This window comes from Diadema setosum, chromosome 18, assembly GCF_964275005.1.
Source record: "Diadema setosum chromosome 18, eeDiaSeto1, whole genome shotgun sequence".
NCBI lineage: Eukaryota > Metazoa > Echinodermata > Echinoidea > Diadematoida > Diadematidae > Diadema > Diadema setosum.
The window spans coordinates 19,432,162-19,452,185 of record NC_092702.1 but is presented as its reverse complement, the minus strand read 5'-3'; the positions used below and the strand labels follow the sequence as shown (position 1 = coordinate 19,452,185).

The following is a 20,024-nucleotide window of genomic DNA, read 5'->3' as shown; positions in this document are numbered from 1 at the left end:
TATAGTGGGATGTGACAGGAATATAACATGCAGTCTAGAGAATATATGTACGGCAGCTGATAGCTAAATATTCACTGTAGCGAAAACGGAGAGAAAAAACGGAGAACGTTCCAAATGCCCACGGCGCACTATGTTTCGGGCAAAAAGGGCTGCCCTGGCTGCCGGGAACATGGTGTAAATGTAGCATTAGATGCATGACACAAAACACAAGGGTATCTTTGAAAGCTCTTTTCGTTTTTCCTCAGTGATGTGCAATGCTGTGTGGACTGGTATCTCAGAATGTTGAATAGCAGTCACCTTCAGTAGTTACCTTTACTAGTGTTGGTATGAAATTATTTCTACAAAGCATGGTGAACCAAGTATTTGGACATTAATGTTTTGGCACTGATATCATGGACTGTGAAATAGACAAAAACTCTCACATCACATAATATTCCATGCTCACAGCATCACCTTTTGGCAACACTCCCCTGTCAAAATTGCTATTAGAGCAACTGCTATATAGTGTGCAGCATGTGGTTACTTGCTCTCATTTTATATGTGAGAAGAATCTTCTGTACTCCCGAGTATTGATAGTCATTCTCTTTTGTTTATTCTTAGTTTGGTCTTTAATTGTACCCGTATTCCTCATCCTGTTCTCCACACAAGGCTTTGTTGGGACCTACACTTAGCAAGCTTTGCTTTTTAGTATGTTCCATCGTATTTCTCTTTAGCATTATTTTACTTTGACTGAAAATGGCACATCGACCGCTATGTCCTATGTTATATTTCTTTTTGTATATGATGACATAAATGGTATCCCGGGGTACCGAACAAAAATCAGCCATTTTGTTGAATTATCTATTTTTTAAAAAAGGTTGTGCCCTGGGTGCCAAAAAGAGGAAATTATTTTGGTGCTGGAGCTAGCGCGCGCTAGCTACTGCACTGCACTGCACTAAAGCACACGCTAGTGGTATCGCAGCTTCCATGCACGCATAGTATAACATGCAGGGGCATGGGAATGCTATGTACACGCACACACAGTGCATGCATTTTTCTCTGGCTGTCCTCGAGTGGACGTGAGGTGGCACTACACAACGCGGTTACCCGGGGTACTACGGTACCATGGGGTAACACGTGATGCATCATATATCCAAGCTGGACAATTTGTATTATTATATTTTGTTATATTTCATGTATTCTCCATCGAGAAATACGAAAATGAAATTGAAATTGAAATTGAACATTCACAGCACATTGAAAAGTTTTCTTTTTTCTTGACTTTTTAACCCTCAAAGTATTACATATCTAAAATTGATTGTGAAACATTAACTCTGAAAATGCCAAATAATGAGAAGAGTAATATTTCTGCTACACCGATAAGAGGAAGATTTTTTGCTGCACTGTTTCTCATGCTGTCTCATTTACTCTCACTGCATTTACTCTTACTGTATATACTCTTATTAAATTCATTACCTCCGCCAAGGGAGGAGGTTATGTTTTCGTTACCGTTGGTTTGTTTGTTCGTTCATTAGTTAGTTAGTTAGTTTGTCCGTGTGCAAAATAACTCAAAAAGTAGTCAACGGATTGGGATGAAACTTGCGGGAAAGTTTGAGAATGACACAAGTAACAAACGATTAGCTTTTGGTAGTGATCCGAGAATTTTTGGGGAATTTATGACGGATTTTTTATATTTTGCCAGGTAGGGTCAATGAACTTGGGAGTTCAGGCTGCGCGTATTTGAGGTCTGCATGTGCGCACTAAAGTGCGTGCTGTAGTTTCTGCTCGGGCGTGGCGCGCCGTGCAGCTGAGGGTTTATGACGTAACAAAGGCTTCTATATTGGGAAATCGGGCGACTTTCAGCACACAATGCCATAACTAGGCTACGTATTGGTGGAAATCACTGATATCTCTATGGAAGAACAAGATCAGTGGTGGAAACGAGCTGCATGCTTGGCGGAGGTCTGTGCTCTCAGAGTGCTTCTCTAGTTCTTACTGCATTCACTCTCACTGAATTTATCGACTGTATTCACTCTCATTGCATTCACTCTTATAATACTGCATTCATTCTTATTGCATTCACTCTTACTGTAGCCTTTCATACTGCATTCACTCTGTTTTCACACTCACTGCATTCATCCTTACTACATTCACTCTCACCAGCAATCACTCTTTAATGCTGCATTCATTCTTATTGCATTCAACCTTACTGTATTTACTCACTACATTCACTCTTACTGCAATCACTCTTGCTCCATTGCTACTACTGCATTCACTATTACTATATTCACTCCTATTGCATTCACCCCTACTGTATACAATCATAATTGCTTCCACTCTTACTGCATTTACCCTCACTGTATCACGATGAAAAAAAAAAAAAAAAATGAGGTGAATGGATGCTCTTGAGCCCACAACCTTGACACTGACCACACCCAAAGAGGGAGCTATTTTGGTCTTCTACTAACTAGAGCTCATTACAAAGACAGATGAACCAGCTACAGTATAAAATCACTATGGTCACAAAACATGACACTATCACTGTGGATTGCGCAGGTTGGGAAAATTATACGACACAATTTGCTTTGGCACAACTGGGAATACTACATCTAGAAGGCTGATAGGTTGCTAACATTCACCCACCAAAATCATGGAGGCTTCAAAGAGGCAAAAACGGAGAAAGTTTTTACTGAGTTACATGCAGCTCAATAAGCAAAGGTTATTCCCAGAATGAGGTGGGGGGGGGGGGGGGGGGGGGAGTTTTAATTACATTCTCAAGTCAGGGCACGAAAACATATTCAAGTTTGTAAGGAGCCTCAGGCAGAGTCAGGGACGTTTGACAACTCTACTGAAGGCAGAAGATAAAAATCAATAAACACTCAGAATCAAATTCACAACGCATAAAAACCAACCTGGTTCCTGCCTCAAGCCATGATTCCTATTCATGTCCACATCTACAGAGTCTGGAGCCAATCTCACTAGTGAACATTTTTAGCACAGTCGCAATTTGCAATCAAATCTAAAACATCACAAGGGGATGTGAGAAAATGGCAATACATGCCATGAAATTCAGTACAAGACAAATAAATTGCTAGCATTTTGCTATCGACACAGGGTTGGAAGCATAAAGCTATAGTGCTGCAATCAAAGAACGGGTATGCGCCTGTTTGCAAGGCAACACATAGCTTGCATGCGATTACGGTCCGCAGTAAATGTTCAAGGTAAAAATAAATAAATACATTAAATGAAACAAAAGTATGAATACTAACCGAAAAATAAGCTGTAAAGGAAACAAATTTCCAGCAATGGTGACAAAGAGCACAGTTGCATGAAGAAACGAGACAAAGAAAATCATTTCAACCAAAAGTGAAACTTCAAAAAAAAAATTTGGAGGCACGGACAAAAGTTGTGGTTTCGGCACACTTACACAAGACTGGGTGCTGACACGCTGGACCTCAAGACCTTTTGGCTCCGGTCTCTACTGTGCTACTTGGACGACACACAGGTGAAGAGGGAGAAGAAAGAGAGAAAGCAAAACAGAGAAAACAAAATAGAGAGTTTGGTGCATACACGTGACACAACATTTGAAACGTGATTCCTTTGGCGTACGAACTTTCCCAAAACAACTTTGCAGTGTGTGTGTGTGTGTCTGTGAGTTTGGTCCCACCTACTTGATTCACGCTGTGCCCTGAGACTGTGTGAGAACGTGGGTGTGTGTGTGTGTGTATTTGTGGTGCATGACATCATACATGTATATATACATAAGAAACATGGATAAGAATTGCAGACAATGTGGAATGCGTGTGAGACATCTCAATGTGCGATTATACTTACAATCTCAGCTTGGCAAGTGGCACTTTTGAAAATACGCATGTCACTGAATACTCCAAAACTTCCGACCCAAAATATTCCTTCCCAACCAATCCCAAACCCACAACCCCCACCCCCATCGATCCTGCCAAACCTTATTGCTCTTTTTCACAACAGACACCCCACACAACTGAGCTTAAAATCCCTATACATAACACTCTCAACACTACATATTAAAGAATGGATAAGACTGCATAATATATGCCTAAATAACCTCATGAGAGTGACTGAGTCCCATTCTCCCACTCTATGCAGTTTGTTTAACAATTTTCAAAAATTCACATCGACTTCTGATTGTTCTGGTCTGACACCTAACTTAGACATGTAGCTATTTCGCTGCAGAGCAGCTTGTCTTGATGTTACTTGTACCATCTGTCCCGCACACATTGACAAATGACAACGCCTCAATTCTCATGACGTCGAAGCATCTTTAAACCTTTTTTCTTTTCTACAATTGCTCTTCTGTTTCAGTATTTTCTGCAGTACTAGTGCTACTGGTTTACTAATTAAACGTTTACGGCAGATAAATCCAGTGGAAATGTGATATAAAGGCAAATATCAGTGAACAAAATACAGAATTGTGTCAATGGGTCACTCATATTTGTTTCACAAATCAAGTGATCTGTGCTGTAGGATTATATTGTGTACTTTTTTACTTGATTGCATTTGAAAAAAGAAAAATATAAGAATAAAGAAACCATCATGGCCATGATACATAGAAAGTCTGAACTACAAATAAGCAGCATGCAGTATCTCATTCCTGCCGAGGAAGGCTTATATAAAATCATATGAAGAAACCTTTTCCAATTAGGCAAGGTTAAAAAAGTACAAAATTTCAAAATTCATAACTACGCATTATTTGGCAGTTACTATCTGCATTTTTTTTTTTTTTGTTTTGTTTCTTGTTTTTGCCTGTCTGTATAACATAAGATTTATTTGCTCTGGCCATTACAATGTTACATGCCTATTTCGAGAAAACAGCAAACTTTTTTATCTCAAGTGTTGAATACGTAATTCTCATACATTAATAATTGTCTAGAAAATCACAATAGTAACAATTATAAAAATCTCACATCATTTTATACACTACCCTGTAACAATGCCAATCCATAAAAGGTGAATGAGACAAGTTAATACAATCATATACTTTAAAAATGTGGCAATACTGACTTATCAGTTATTGATGTGATTACTTACTATTGGTGATTATCAATATTCGGTTTCTTTGGGCATGTATGTCTGTTTGACACCATATCTGCTTAATGAGCAATTCAAAACATTAGTCACTTGTTCACTTTGTCAGGACTGACGATACAATTTGCCTTGAAAGGAATCTGGAAAGGAAGCTCAAAAAGAAACAAAACTTTCCCCACACACCCAACAACCAGTGGGAATCAGAAGTGATTCAGATAGATATTACCCTTGGGTGTACAGTTGAAATTAGCGGTATCTCTTTAAGTTTTGCGGGAAAAAAATTGGGTTGCAACCATTCAACAAACTCTTGTACAATTTGTATGTAGGTTTGAACACATCATTCCTGTTGCCACGGCTTTGACAGAGATGCCTAAAAACATTCCAACTACAGAGGGAGCTGTTGGTGCCATTTACACATGCAACTTTGACTAAGGTACATCATGGGATAGGGGAGGTCTACTGTGCAAAATGGTTTCACCTGCAGACGGTTCTGGCAGAAGGATGTTTGAGGCAAAACACAACATTTACACACTCTGCTCGCAAAATTATTGCACTTAAGAATATAAGACCTAACTTGTACTAAAATTTCACAATGGAAATCAGTATTATTCTTACAATGCATTTCTACACTAGGACTCACAATGCTCTCTCCAGATTGCATTACCTGGTATTTGCATAACTGAGCTTGAGTTTTAGCGGTGCTGCATCTGCCAGCAATTTGTCACCTATATGCACTCAAATACAGATCTTAACTCACTGACACTGATATAAAATACATCCACTCTTCTTAGCTTTCTCCTCTGATCAGATTACTACCAAAACACAAAGATCCTGTTAGGTCCACACAAGCCCCAAATCACGTCCACTAAATATTGTCAGTTTGCTTCAACCCTTCCCATGTTACTTATTGTGCAGTTACATGCAGGACAATGACAGACTTCTACAGTGCAAAAAACAAAAGGAAAAAAAGAAGAAGAAAAAAAAAAAGAAACCCAAATTGATAAAGCCTATATGTGTGTATTATGTTGCCAACTATGTTCCCAGAGGTTAGAGGTTGAAGTGATCATAGCTACTCTAATTTTACCCTTGCATCACTTCATTCAATAATGACGAATTATGACTTGTTTGCATAGGGAGTTTGTGTGACAGTTTCAAATTTCCAAATAAAAATTGTGTGTGTAGTTGTCATCATTTGGATGTGATGTTCAGATATTTAAAGCAGCCATGGCATAGGTAAGTAGATGAACAAGTACACTGTACAAACTAATCATGATACAGATTCCAGTACAAAATCAACAGATGATGAATACATCAGTTTTCTACCAAAATGCAGTGTAACATATCATCAATGATATTTATCTCCCAAAATTTAGCTTTGTAGCTCCGAAACTAAACTTGTATTTCTCTCAAATCATATTGCCCAAAGTTATCACCCCCCCCCCATGTCATCCCTCTGCATGGTATTCCATGTAACAGCTCTCATTTGCAAGGTATCACAAAAAAGTTTTGAAACGTTTTGCTTCAGTTGGGCATAAATTTGAACCACGACTCATCACGCACACATGTCACAATATGTGTGTTGGAGCCACTGTCTCTCTGTCCCAAATGAATGAAGATGAAAACTGACAGAGGTGGGAAAATTGTTCATTTATCTAGGAGAAAGGGAGCATGCTGATAATTTACAGGATTTTCAGGTCTCATTCCGTAAAGAACGATACTAGTACGTGACAATCATGCAATATACAAAAACACAGAAAATGGCGTGTCCTTGAGAACATCGCAAATAAGCGCTGCTACTCTCAGAGAGATGCTGTATACGCTATGTATTTCATGAAATTTGGACTCGTAAAATCATTTGCGAGTGACTGAATTTGTGATCGAGAACCGCAGTGAAGGAATGAATGGTTACCACTAACTCTTTTTGGTGGAAAAGATAGTGATTTCCCGCCCCGTAGACGATAGTCGTGTCACAAGAGGGAATATTTTCACGAAGTCGTCCATTTGGCGAATACCAGCCCACTCACGGAATTTGCAAAATAGCGAAAAAAATCCCCGAAATATACAGCGTATACAGTATCAAAGTGGTTAGATATCTGTCAAACAGAGGAAGCATAGAAACTCTCAGCCAAGCACTTACACGACAGACCTGACACAACCAGAGCACGAAGATGTGGTAGAAGTAGAAGTAGAACAGTAGTGGTGGGTAGTCACTTGGCAGGCACAGGAAGCACATAACATGGAGGCCGAGTGGACATCGAGAGACAAAGTATAATGCGTGTGAGTCGATAATAAATAACACAGGGCACAGACAGACAAAGAGTGTAAAGGGGGGAATGCAGATATTGGTTGCGTTGAAGATGGGGGAAGAGAGTGTATTGCTTGGTGGGTGCTCGGTTGTGGCGGGGACTGGCGGCACTACTACTGCACCACGCAACACCGACAGTTCGATTGGCGGCCGGCGCGACGTTTACCTGAGATGTTTGCGCCGGCCTGCGAGAGCCTAAAGTTCAGGAAGATGGGCTGTTGGGTTCCAACGATCGCGGCACAAGTCGCGGCACCACCGTTGAGGTTGGCGTGCCATCGGGTTGTTGTTATTGATGAAATGGCGCGTTTCCGGATGTAGAAATGTGGAAGTCAAATAACAGGCCCAGCATCATTGTATATTTTGAAGAATGTATTCACCGGGAAAATATCCAGGTATGCAGAAAGGGAAAAGAAAAGAGAAATACATGAGGTTAGTAAAATCATAGATTTGTTTTGGAAAATGTTTGATACTCTGTAGAAGAGTGAGAAATCTAATTGCTCTTTTATCAATGGGTAAATTGTTTTATTCTGTCAAGAGAAAATAAAGACTAAATGATTAGTCTTATTAATGACTGAATCCCTACTATCATCAACGTCACCTTTATTTCCATCACAATTTGGGATTATGGTTTTACAGGAGGCCAATAATGTGCACAATAGTGTGCATCTGGGACTGAGACTATCATTACCACATACAGTTCGACCTCGATTATCCGGCCTCCTTTAATCTGGAAATCTCTATTATCCGGACGTGTTCACGCAGTGAAGGACTTTTTTTTTCATCCAAAAATTGAGAAAAAAACAGTGACTTTCATGGATCTATTTCACTAATTTCACAAGATGTGCATGATAGGTTTCTCAATATCTAATGAGGTAAAACATGTACGATTTTCACATAAAGATATACTTTATTTTTGTGAAGAAGGGACTACAATTTTGCGCAGGCTAGCATAGATTACACCACCATTGCGGGGTATGCTACCTGCCCAGCTGCCAGCACACTGGGACGGCAGCTTGGACGGCAGCTATATATACATGTGTACATTAACATTGTGTCTCCCATATCCGGCCAATTCGCTTATCCGGATAAGCGCCGGTCCCGACATGGCCGGATAATCGAGGTCGAACTGTACTGAGTGCTTATGCATTTGCACAAATGCACTTACTTAATTGTCATGCAGAAAAAAACAAACAAACAAACAAACACCTACCTGATAGATTACAGCACTTAATACACGGCTGCCAAGATTAATCTACGAAAATTAGGGAGATACTTGCGTGTTAAACATATCCCAATGGATCGATGGAAGCAATCCCCAAATCAGCGAGATTTTCAAATTCTCCTTTCGGGATATGTAGAAATGTTATTTAGGTTTTCAGGAAGCCTCTTACAGAATCAAGGATACTTGGTAGCTCATACCTGCCAACATTTCAAGATGAAATATCTTACTCGTGGATTGCAAAAATCTTATTTTATATGCAAACTGAAGTTAAAAATCTTACTTTCAGTCAAATCTTCAGAAAATACACATGAAAGGTATATCTAAATATTTTTTAAAAATCTGATTTCTCTGACAGAACATCTGATTTTGCTATTTTTAACGTAAAAAATCTTACTGAATCTGATAAAATCTTACTAGTTGGCAAGTATGGTAGCTACGTAAACCCTACAGCAACTGGAAGATCGTTACATGATTAGTGGGAATAGAACAAAATCTATTCATTGATTCCACTACTGAGTGTAAAATCCATGTAATAAGTGCAATTCCAATATGACACATGCCATTCGCATATTAACTGCTACCTGTGAAGGAGTTCTGGTATACGACTGTGATGCATTACCAGGGGGAGAGGTACCTCTGTCTTTATGTCATTGTGACCTTTTGAGAGACTGTCCAAGGGAGCACTGTGGTCAAGTGGGCAAGGCTCTGAACCAGGAGGTTATACTCTTGGACAAGGCATTCGACCCATGATGGTCATCAAACCATGATGTGTTAAACGGGACACCTCGAGGGACTGTAGTGTCTATGATAACAATGTAAAGGTTGACTAGAAGATGTGGACTAATGTTACAAAGGCCATCTTGAATGAATAGGACAGTATACAAATGATGCACAGGTCTGAGTGCGTCAGTCGGAATTGTGTGCATAAGGTAACTATGGAATGCTTAACCCACTCGGCTTCGCCTCGTGGGTTTAGGCTAATTCCATAGTTACCGCATGCACACTATATTCCGACTGACGCACAAAAAGACATGTGCGTCATCTGTTTTATAGAATGGGTGATTTTCTTGCCAAAAACCCATTTTTCTATTGTGTTACCCGATGACAAATTTACTGGGTGCATTTCCTTTTGGCTTGCCATAGATGAGAGCCCAAAAACCATGCATCAGTTTTTACTGGACGCATGGTTTTTCTTCAGAATCATGCATCCAGTAAAAACTGATGCATGATTGTTTTAGCCAATAGGCATCTCGTACTGAGTGCGCAAACGCTTGCTTAGTGCGCGAACCTTTGTTACAAGTGAGCATACTCTTGCTACAAGTGCGCGATAACATGTTTACCACTGTGACTCAGCAAGCGGCCAGTACAAATCAACACATAGCTCTCGACCAATGAGATCGCAGGATTCTCGCTACCCATTCTATAATATCGTAATCATCGTTGTTGTTTGTAGTGAAAGGCCACTTCTACATTTCACTGTGCAGTCAAACCTCAGTTATTCGATCATTACTCTACCCGAGCTCTCTGTTATCTGTAAATGGACTGGCACATAACAGCCCTTACATATTCAGTGAGAAACTTTACTAAAATTTCAAAGCAACCACTCTCTTGCTAAAATAATGAAAAAAAAAGAATTCAAACCTTAATGTTGATCACTATGCTACAATGTTTATTCACACTGACTAAAATACTGTTGCTAGAAGGAACAAAAGACCAAGAGGATGGTGTATTTTCACTCATTCTATTTCATGTCCACATCATTTGAATTATGACACATGCAAATATCAGATATATCATCATAGTAAATACAAACTTAAAGGGATGGACAGGTATAGTATTGGTTGAGGTGAAAATTCAGTTTTTAACGTTTTGTGAGACACTTAGAAACCACTTTAGAATGCCTCTTGTACATCCCCAACACAACTTGCTTTATAAAAGGGACATGCTTGGACATGTCTCACTTATCCAGACAGGGATCGGTCCAGACACTGCCAGATAACTGAGGTTAGACTGTACATCATTGCGAATGCTTGTCAGATAATAAGCTGAGAAGAGCAGTGAAAAAATAAAACCAGCAACTTACCTTGTGGTCTCCCATACATACGTCTTGTCCTATGACACTGTACGTACTTCCAGAGTTTGCATCCTGTATTCAAAAGAAAAAAAGGGCACATTATTGATATCATACAAACCAGACACTGCGAGCATGTCGTATGTAGCTCTTCACCACAACAACCTCATCAGGTTCCAGACTTACAACTGCGTAGGCATTAATTTGAATAAAAATCAGAATGCTGAATACACACAGCACTTCACACTGTTGTTATTTTTGCAAGTCAAGTGACATTTGCCACAATTAACAACTCACATTAATCTACTGTGTTTACATACATGTAATCTTCTGTATGCATGACTGAACAAAACTTTAAAGCAGGTTTTCTCAAGACTGTGTTCATCTGGTCGTGACTGCCATTCTTGCCAATTCTGCAGTTTGTGTTAAAAAATAGAATGGGTCAAATTAATGGCAAAAGATCTGAATCTAAAAATGTTAAAAAAGTCAAACTAAGGAAATTGACTATCAGTTGCATGGTCAGGCTTCCATAGTAACGGGACAACATACTGTTGATATGTGCAAATTGTTGGTTTATTTTGGTTTAATACATCCTTTGCCCCATTTTCTTTTCCTGCCAAAGTAGTGACTTTTTTGGCATTTAATTCAATTTTCTTTTTTATCCTATTGGTTCTCCTCTACATCATAATGAACAGAAGTTGGTAAGTGTGACACTATCTGGTGCCAAATAATTCAAAACACAGCATAGTGTACATCAACATAGTACACTAAGAAGCACATTTTTTTTTTCTTTAAGAGTAAGGGCTCCAAATACAAGCACACGTTGCTTCTCAGGGGTCCTAGACTTAATATCATTTCGCCTGCTGTCATGATTTTTATTGTTATATATTTTGCCAAATAAATGAATCAATCAAAGAATATAATTGAGAAGCACAAAATAAATATTAACAAGTTTGCAACAAGTCCATGTAAAAGTATGCTATTAAAAGCAAACATTTTCTCATAATTCACATACATGTATATCGGCAGTAAGTACATTTATAGAGCACAACTGAAGCAACTTCATATGGTTGTGATTAAATAGACACCTCAGCTGTACCACACTGTCTTCCAAATTATGCAAATTCCGATCGAGAGAATCTTGAGAGACTAATGTAAAATGGCGCATTGACAGGACAAAATATTTTCTCCCCTATATATGATATATCTCCTAGAACATTCTGTCAATAATGTGCCCTTTCAGTGACAGGAAGAGAAAGTTACAGACATGTCCCGCTCGGGATAGTCTCTCTTGACCAGTGAGTTTACCGATATGAGACTCTTGGCTGAATGAGACATGAAGACCCTGTCACACCAGGCCGGTAATCTCGTCTTCATGTAGCTGTGACCGTCTGAAACATCCTCGCTGTAGGGGTAGCTGTGGGGAAGAAAGTGTGAATCGGACGGTGCCAGTTTGACTTCCACACAAACATAACTATATGCACAGCAGGGGTGAGATGCAAGGAGTATGCCTAAAACCTATGCACAGGGAAGAGCTTTGGGTTTATGGGGACTGCTTTCAATGAGGCAGATTGGAAGAACATCAATGTAGGTGCATCAAACTGAAGTCTTATGTTGGGCTACATTTTGATATTAACTTTTGACATCTATCAAATCAGTAAAAGTTTGGCCTAAAAAGGGTCAGGAATTATGGAAGTTTCCTGACAACACTTTCAAGTCTGTATTATCACAAAAGGGCAGTAACTACATTTTGTGATAAAAGTAGGCAACTTTCATTAGTGCTTTTTACTGAGAAAAAATATCTTGCTTTTCCCCTACTGTTGTGAATGACATATGTGACTCGCTACAACAAAAGGATCCTAAAGTCGCTGACGGGTGAGCTGAGAAAATCGAGTTTGAAGTCAAATCACCAAAATCTGTCAAAACGTTCGGATTTCTGTTTTTAACATGATTTTGTAGTCTAATGTATCTGCTATCATCTGCCGAAATTTTGAAGCTAAATGATCAAAGGAAAGGCCTGAAAATAGCATTTTTCTTGGCCATGCTCGGCTCACCCGTCAGTAGCCTTTTGTCAAGGCCCTCTCGCTGTAAGGGGCGAGCGAAGCGAGCCCAGCCGAGCGCGCCAGCGCGAGGGCCTTTTGAGATCTGCTTCGTACATTATTATTTATGACACGTGAACCCTTCTGAATACTCATTTTAATGTCTTCCGGTCAACCAATGGAATGGCGCGCTCCCCGCATCCTCAGCCTTGGTGTTGTCATGCCTGTTCGCATGCATCACTGACCACCCCACGAGGAGGTCTGCCACGGAACTCTACACACTCTGTGTGTAGAGTTCTGTGAGGTCTGCGGCAGCGGCGTGCATTCGCTCTATTCAAATCGGGTTCGAGCAGACAGACACGCTGATTGGTTGGTCGACTTTTGCTCCCGAAATCGGGGAGCAAAACTCGGTAATTCAAAGGGCTAACAAAAGGATGCGAAGCAGATCTCAAAAGGCCCTCGTGCAACCCCACTCAGCTGGGCTCTCTTCACCATACAGCGAGAGGGCCTTGACAAAAGGCTAACCCGTCAGCGACTTTAGGATCCTTTTGTTGTAGCGGGTCACATATTCTCCTTCTCTAGAATCAAAACACACTGTAAATACTACATTCTTCTTCACAATTTTTTAGAAAAAAATTAGACCACTAAAACATGGCTATTAGTAGGTCATTACCACATACTGAAATCTGTGTAACCTAAAATAATGTTTTGCCTTGTACTGATTGCTGCAAATCAAAAGAGTATTAAGCACCCAGTTTCCTGCTCCATTTTGTTCAAATCTTCATTGATTCATTTAAATGTTCATGAAAGCAGCTGAAAAATAAAAGCTTGGTTCTCATTGATGGCTCTCACATTTTCTGGGTCAAGACATGTGAAGATTTTATTTGTATTCCTCACTTTCCTAAAAAAAAAAATCTTACACCTATCCATTTCTTCATGGCACATTGTTGTTTAAACATCAGTAAGATACAAATAAGATAAAAAGCCGCATAGTCACATTGCACGCTCTAATGTTACTGTAACCCAATTGTTTCATCAAAACAGCATCAGCTGATGCTGTCAGTAATAACCCCATTCAACAGAGATGTTTTTTCACATCGGTCACTCATGAGAAGCAAAGATTGTTACTTCCCGGCCACCCATCGAAGTGTATCGGAACGCAGTCTGATGAATCAGACTTGGTTGGGTGAGTATCAGGTGAGTGTCAGACTTGTCGCTCATGATCCTCATCGGATGATCTTGCCTCATCGGATCACCGCCCGACATGTCTGACTCTGACTTCCAGCAGATAGTCAACCAACATAAGTCGGATCTGTCGGACTGCGATTCGATACACTTCGGTGGGTGGTCGGAAGCGATGAACTTAGCTTCCAATGAGTGACCGATGAGTAAAAATCTCTGTGGAATGGGGGTATAAGAAAGATAAAGACAGAAAAAGGAGAGAAACAGAGCAGTGAGTTAAGAAGAGCAAGTAATGTTCCGTGAACATCAGGGTCATATGAAGTATATAATGAATTTCAGGGCAATAGCATACCCTTGACCTCATTACCTTGGTGGGAAGTTGACAGAGAATTCGAAGAGTTGGTTGCCAAAGCTGTCTAGTTCCTTGTCGAACTTTGACAGCTAAACAGAAACAAAGTTGGAAGAGAAGTACAAATTTGGTTGATAATCAGGGGCCATTACACCAACACAAATAATGACAATGAGAAAAGAAGCAGTTTTGTTTTGTTTATTTGTTTGTTTTTTGGTGTGTGTGTTAGAGCAAGTCCTCACATCCCAAGTTTGATAGAGCTATTAGAAGTGTGTGTCTCAAAATTTAATATCATGTATGGAGAGATCAAAGTTGGAACCTAATGTAAATTCTAACATGACACTCCATTGTAAAAGAAGAGGTGAGAGCTACACCAAAGCTTTTATGTCGTGAGCTTTGCACAAATAAGAAAATTTTGTGTTATCCTTCATTTTCCAGACCTTCCAAGTATTGCCCATTTTTATCTGGATTTCTGCAATTTTGACACTCTGCTTCACAGGTTAAACACTTCTCCAGGACGGCATGGCTGAATTACTGATTCTTCTTTCAAGCTTTCATAAATGAAGCTGGACTTCACAAAATTTTCATGACTCTCGGCATTACAATGATGCATCATTTGCTCCACCTCAATTTTCACACACCTTCCAGGGAAAACATCGAAACATGGAGGCATCTGGTAAAACAAAACTTTTACAATCACTGGCTTCAAAGTTGGGATGCACAACACGAGAAACACTCCATAAAACGCACCAAATTCCATAATTGGGATTCCCTGAAATCCTCACAGCGGGTAGTAAAAGGTATAAAACCTGATCTTCTGAAAAACATTGAATTTCTTGGTTTTCAACCAAAAGGCACATTATTCCACGGTTGCACATCTTCGAATTTATCAGGGTAATGCGGTGATTGACTGCATGAATCTAATCTGGCTAAGCAAGAAAAGAAAAGTCACAAACACACTTACCCACTCAATGCCATCCTGTAATAACCTACTTGGGTCATCCATCTCAAACTTCTTCTTTTCTAACGTCAGTAAGACCTGTTTCATGAATCAACAAAATCAGAGGAAGAAAAATCTTGATGAACTGTACATGTATATATAGTCTGTAAAATGACAGTTTAAAGGTATAATTTACCATTTGCAGGTGAAATAAAAACCCAGCATTAGTGCTTTAAAATAATTCTAAAATGTGAGTTGGGGACAGAAACAACCAATGTAAAAATTTGAATCCGTATAATTGATGTTAAGTATTGTTAAATACACAAAATGTGAACAATAGTTATGATAAGAATGCTTCTAGACTAAACCGTCTACAGTTACGGTTTACTGTGAAAAATGCTGATATCTCCATATATTTTAGGCTTTATTGCAAAAATTGTATATGGTAGGATGTTTTGAGATGCAACAGACCTACACATACGCATCAAATGTGATATCTTGAACATTTTCAAAATCACTGCTCCCAAAGGTAAACTGGACCTTTAATCAACAATCATACGCAATGAGCAAGCCTGCATCCCGTGGGAATGCCGGGGCAGAATTCTTTCTATTTCTTTTGGTCGCACTGCAGCAATTATGCTACTACAGGCTCCATTCCTTAGGAATTTAACAATATCTCTCTTTCAAATTTATGAAATTCTTCCGTCGAGATGTTTTCATTGCAACTGATTGACAAATTGCCCTACATCGACGTAAATAAGCACTGAATTGATCAGTGTTTTAGTAGTAGCCATGATAAAAAATCATGGGCGTACATACTCGAGCAGGATTCGAACCTACGACCTCCTGATCACCGGACAGGCGTCATCTCCACTAGACCACCGAGCTTTTGCCCGACAGCAAGTGTTGGTTCTAATCCTTATATCATGCAGCGGGTACTGCTTTGTTATTCAAATTTATGAAATTCTTCCGTCGAGATGTTTTCATTGCAACTGATTGACAAATTGCCCTACATCGACGTAAATAAGCACTGAATTGATCAGTGTTTTAGTAGTAGCCATGATAAAAAAAAATCATGGGCGTACATACTCGAGCAGGATTCGAACCTACGACCTCCTGATCACCGGACAGGCGTCATCTCCACTAGACCACCGAGCTTTTGCCCGACAGCAAGTGTTGGTTCTAATCCTTATATCATGCAGCGGGTACTGCTTTGTTATTCAAATTTATGAAATTCTTCCGTCGAGATGTTTTCATTGCAACTGATTGACAAATTGCCCTACATCGACGTAAATAAGCACTGAATTGATCAGTGTTTTAGTAGTAGCCATGATAAAAAATCATGGGCATACATACTCGAGCAGGATTTGAACCTACGACCTCCTGATCACCGGACAGGCGTCATCTCCACTAGACCACCGAGCTTTTGCCCGACAGCAAGTGTTGGTTCTAATCCTTATATCATGCAGCAGGTACTGCTTTCTTATTCAAATTTATGAAATTCTTCCGTCGAGATGTTTTCATTGCAACTGATTGACAAATTGCCCTACATCGACGTAAATAAGCACTGAATTGATCAGTGTTTTAGTAGTAGCCATGATAAAAAATCATGGGCGTACATACTACATACATGAAACAGAGTATGTACGCCCATGATTTTTTATCATGGCTACTACTAAAACACTGATCAATTCAGTGCTTATTTACGTCGATGTAGGGCAATTTGTCAATCAGTTGCAAATATCTCTCTTTAATTGAACTCTTTTTCAAGTACAGACTTGATGATCCTCGGCAATAAAAAACGACAACGAAAATGACTACTTTGATTTACAATACAGATAACACCATAAAATGAGGTCACAAATGGAAACAAAATAAAAGAATTAAAAAAAAGGTATGATATATCTATGTATGTATTTGCAATCTTTATAATGAGAATAAGTACCCAAGTTTTCCATAGGTTCACAAATCTTGATTACAAAGGGCATGACAGGATAGACAATGAATTGATTTCTCCTGACTATAACAAAAACAAGTATTTTGACCAGATTGATCTCAAGTCGGCATTCTTCATTTAGAGCTCAATTTCATGGTATGTATGAAGGGCATAAAAAGGAACTTAAAAAAAAAATGTCAACATCAGAAGAAACATAATATGAATTTTGTACGGCTTTGCACACGGAATTTCCACAGGAATCCAATTCTTGTCGCCCTGTGTCATAATGATAATTCTGACACCGCCACCCCGTCGTGACTACCGGTGACAATAACAGGCAATATTCATATATTCCTCTCATCACAAAGGTGTGGAGAATATCATATCAGGTGATATAATCTAATGTGGTATGCCCTTCATCAGCCTGTCCTAAATCCCCAGGTACTGCATGCTTGATATATCACAGCAAATTCCATTTCTTTTTTTTTTTACCCATTATCCCTCTCTCTCTGAAATTTGAGTTTGAGTTCATTTTATCTGCACACTGATTTACAAGCCTGCTTTCAGCTGGACAGCCATTTAACAGGAAGGCTGTTTTCTATAATATACTTTAGGTAGCAGAAAAACAAAGCAACAAAATTAATTACTGTAACACATTAAACAATCAAAAGATATTTGTAACTACAGAAGCAGAATTACTATGTTACAAAAATACAATGAGATCAGCACTATGAAGGGATTCATATATGTTTTAAATTGAAGAGACCTGATGAGGCCGGTGAAGTAAAGATAGCATAAATTAATTCACATCTCCTTTTTCATTTCTCCCAATCTTATCAGCAGCAAATCATTAAAAAATAATGTTTTAAAAATGATAAAGAATTAAAATAATAATAATCATCAATAATACAAATATTGCTATCAATCCATTTATTTTTGTTACTATTACTGTCATTACCATTATCATTATCATCCTATTACTACTACTACTACTACTATTACTATAACTACTACAACCACTACTATTACTACTACCTACCACTACTATTACTACTACCTACTACAACTTTTACTACCGTCATCATTATGATTATCAAATCACAACCATAACCAGATGGGAGCAGGACACTGGTGTAATGAATTCATGTTCTGGGCTGCACCGTAAAAAAAAAATAATGAAATTCACCACTAAAAGCTGATTAGCACTAGACTCAGCATGAAATCTCAGAGTAATCTGGACTGCAAGTCTAGGAGTGAAATCTTTAATGTGGAATTAGTTCTATGCGAATGACTTATATCACACATTACTGTAAAAGTGGATATTTTCGCGCGACTAATTTTTCGCACTAGGCCGGGTCAGAAGAGTTTCGCATGTTTTTAATTCCGCGGAATCAAGACATCACGCACAGGAACGTATGGCAAGCAAAAATATTCGCGTGTTTTTATTTTCGCGCTAGTTTCTGGTTGCGCGAAATGCGCGAAAATTTCAACACTGCGAAAATGTCCACTTTTACAGTACATGAAGAACGCACGTGGTAAGATCCTGACACACTACATACATGAGCATTGTTCTCGTTCGACGTGTAGACTATTCTTGTGACGGCGCCATCTTCCTTGGTGTACTCCGGTTTGGCTTGTGATACTAGCGCCTGAAACAAGACACGATAAATGGGAATGGGAATGTCTCATTAATTATCTACAGCATCTGATGGCCTTGCCCCACAATCTTTCTATAGCTACTTATAAATCTTTCTACATTTTAACTATGTCTGCACATCATATATATATATATATATATGTATATATATATATATATATATATATATATATATATATATATACATATATATATATATATATACATATATATATATATATATATATACAATATATATATATATATATATATATCAGACAGATACATAAATACATACATATATACATACATGGAAAAAAAAAACCCAAATATATATATCCATGTATTTAGATATCAGGCATGAGAAATTACTTGCATAAAAAAGTCTGAAAAAATCTGAAACTTATGAAAAACAGTCTTAAATGCTTTAAACTGTGAACATTTCAATGCATTTAAGCTGTAGAAAGTCAGAACAGTGGGTTTGGAGCAGAGTAAAAAGTTCTGAAATCAGATTAATTTCCGAACTCTCACATCCCTAATATATACTCCTAATAATTTTTTTCTATTTCATTTGTTGACATAATTAATGTGTGGCATATGCATTCCAATCCATTTCTTTCACACATTAAAATTTTATGGTCTCGCTAAGAATAAAAACTCTCAATTCATCATTCCTTGTTCCAACTTAAAGGACAAGTTCACCTTCATTAACATAAGGATTGAGAGAATGTAGCAATATTAATAGAACACATCATTGAAAATTTGAGGAAAATCGGACAATCCGTTCAAAAGTTATGAATTTTTGAAGTTTTTGTGCAGTCACCGCTGGATGAGAAGACTACTGCAGTGTATGATGTCACATGCGTACAACAATATAAGGAAAATATAAAAAGAATTTCACAAAATTTCATCTTTTGAAAAAAGTACACATTCCCTTGACTCGTTACTGACATATGTTATGGGTAATATCATTCCCATTGCCTTTAGAAAGAGGCAAGTCAAGTGCTCATTTATTATGCGAAAAAAGTGAAAATATGTTGAATTTTCTTTACATTTTCTTTATACTGTTATACTCATATGACATCATGAGTCTTAGTAGTCTCCTCATCCAGCGGTTCCAATACAAACATTTTTAACATTCATAACTTTTGCATTGATTGTCCAATTTTCCTCAAACTTTCACTGATGTGTTCTACTAATATTGCTGCATTCTCTCAATCCTTATGTTAATGAAGGTGAACTTGTCCTTTAATAAAAATCATATCAAAAAAATAAAATGAATGTGACTGATAAATGAATCA

At 38.4% G+C, this 20,024-nt stretch overlaps 1 protein-coding gene across 4 annotated transcripts in view; it reads right to left on the bottom strand.

Annotated features, from left to right (window-relative positions):
- The window catches only part of LOC140241692 (inositol polyphosphate-5-phosphatase A-like), a 116,732-nt gene that overhangs the window by 10,362 nt on the left and 86,346 nt on the right, over positions 1 to 20,024 (bottom strand). For 3 of the 4 annotated variants that reach the window (XR_011902096.1, XR_011902097.1, XR_011902098.1), the window contains 7 exons: positions 18,647 to 18,736; positions 15,176 to 15,250; positions 14,230 to 14,303; positions 11,950 to 12,058; positions 10,654 to 10,716; positions 7,181 to 7,563; positions 3,407 to 3,465 (listed from right to left, as the gene is read on the bottom strand). Coding sequence is in view for 1 of the 4 variants with exons in the window: in XM_072321435.1 (XP_072177536.1) it covers positions 7,462 to 7,563; positions 10,654 to 10,716; positions 11,950 to 12,058; positions 14,230 to 14,303; positions 15,176 to 15,250; positions 18,647 to 18,736 (513 nt within the window). In the remaining 3 variants the exon portion in view is untranslated. Of the gene's footprint in view, positions 1 to 3,406; positions 3,466 to 6,504; positions 7,564 to 10,653; positions 10,717 to 11,949; positions 12,059 to 14,229; positions 14,304 to 15,175; positions 15,251 to 18,646; positions 18,737 to 20,024 lie in introns of those variants that run through there. The other variant, XM_072321435.1, reaches the window with a different exon arrangement.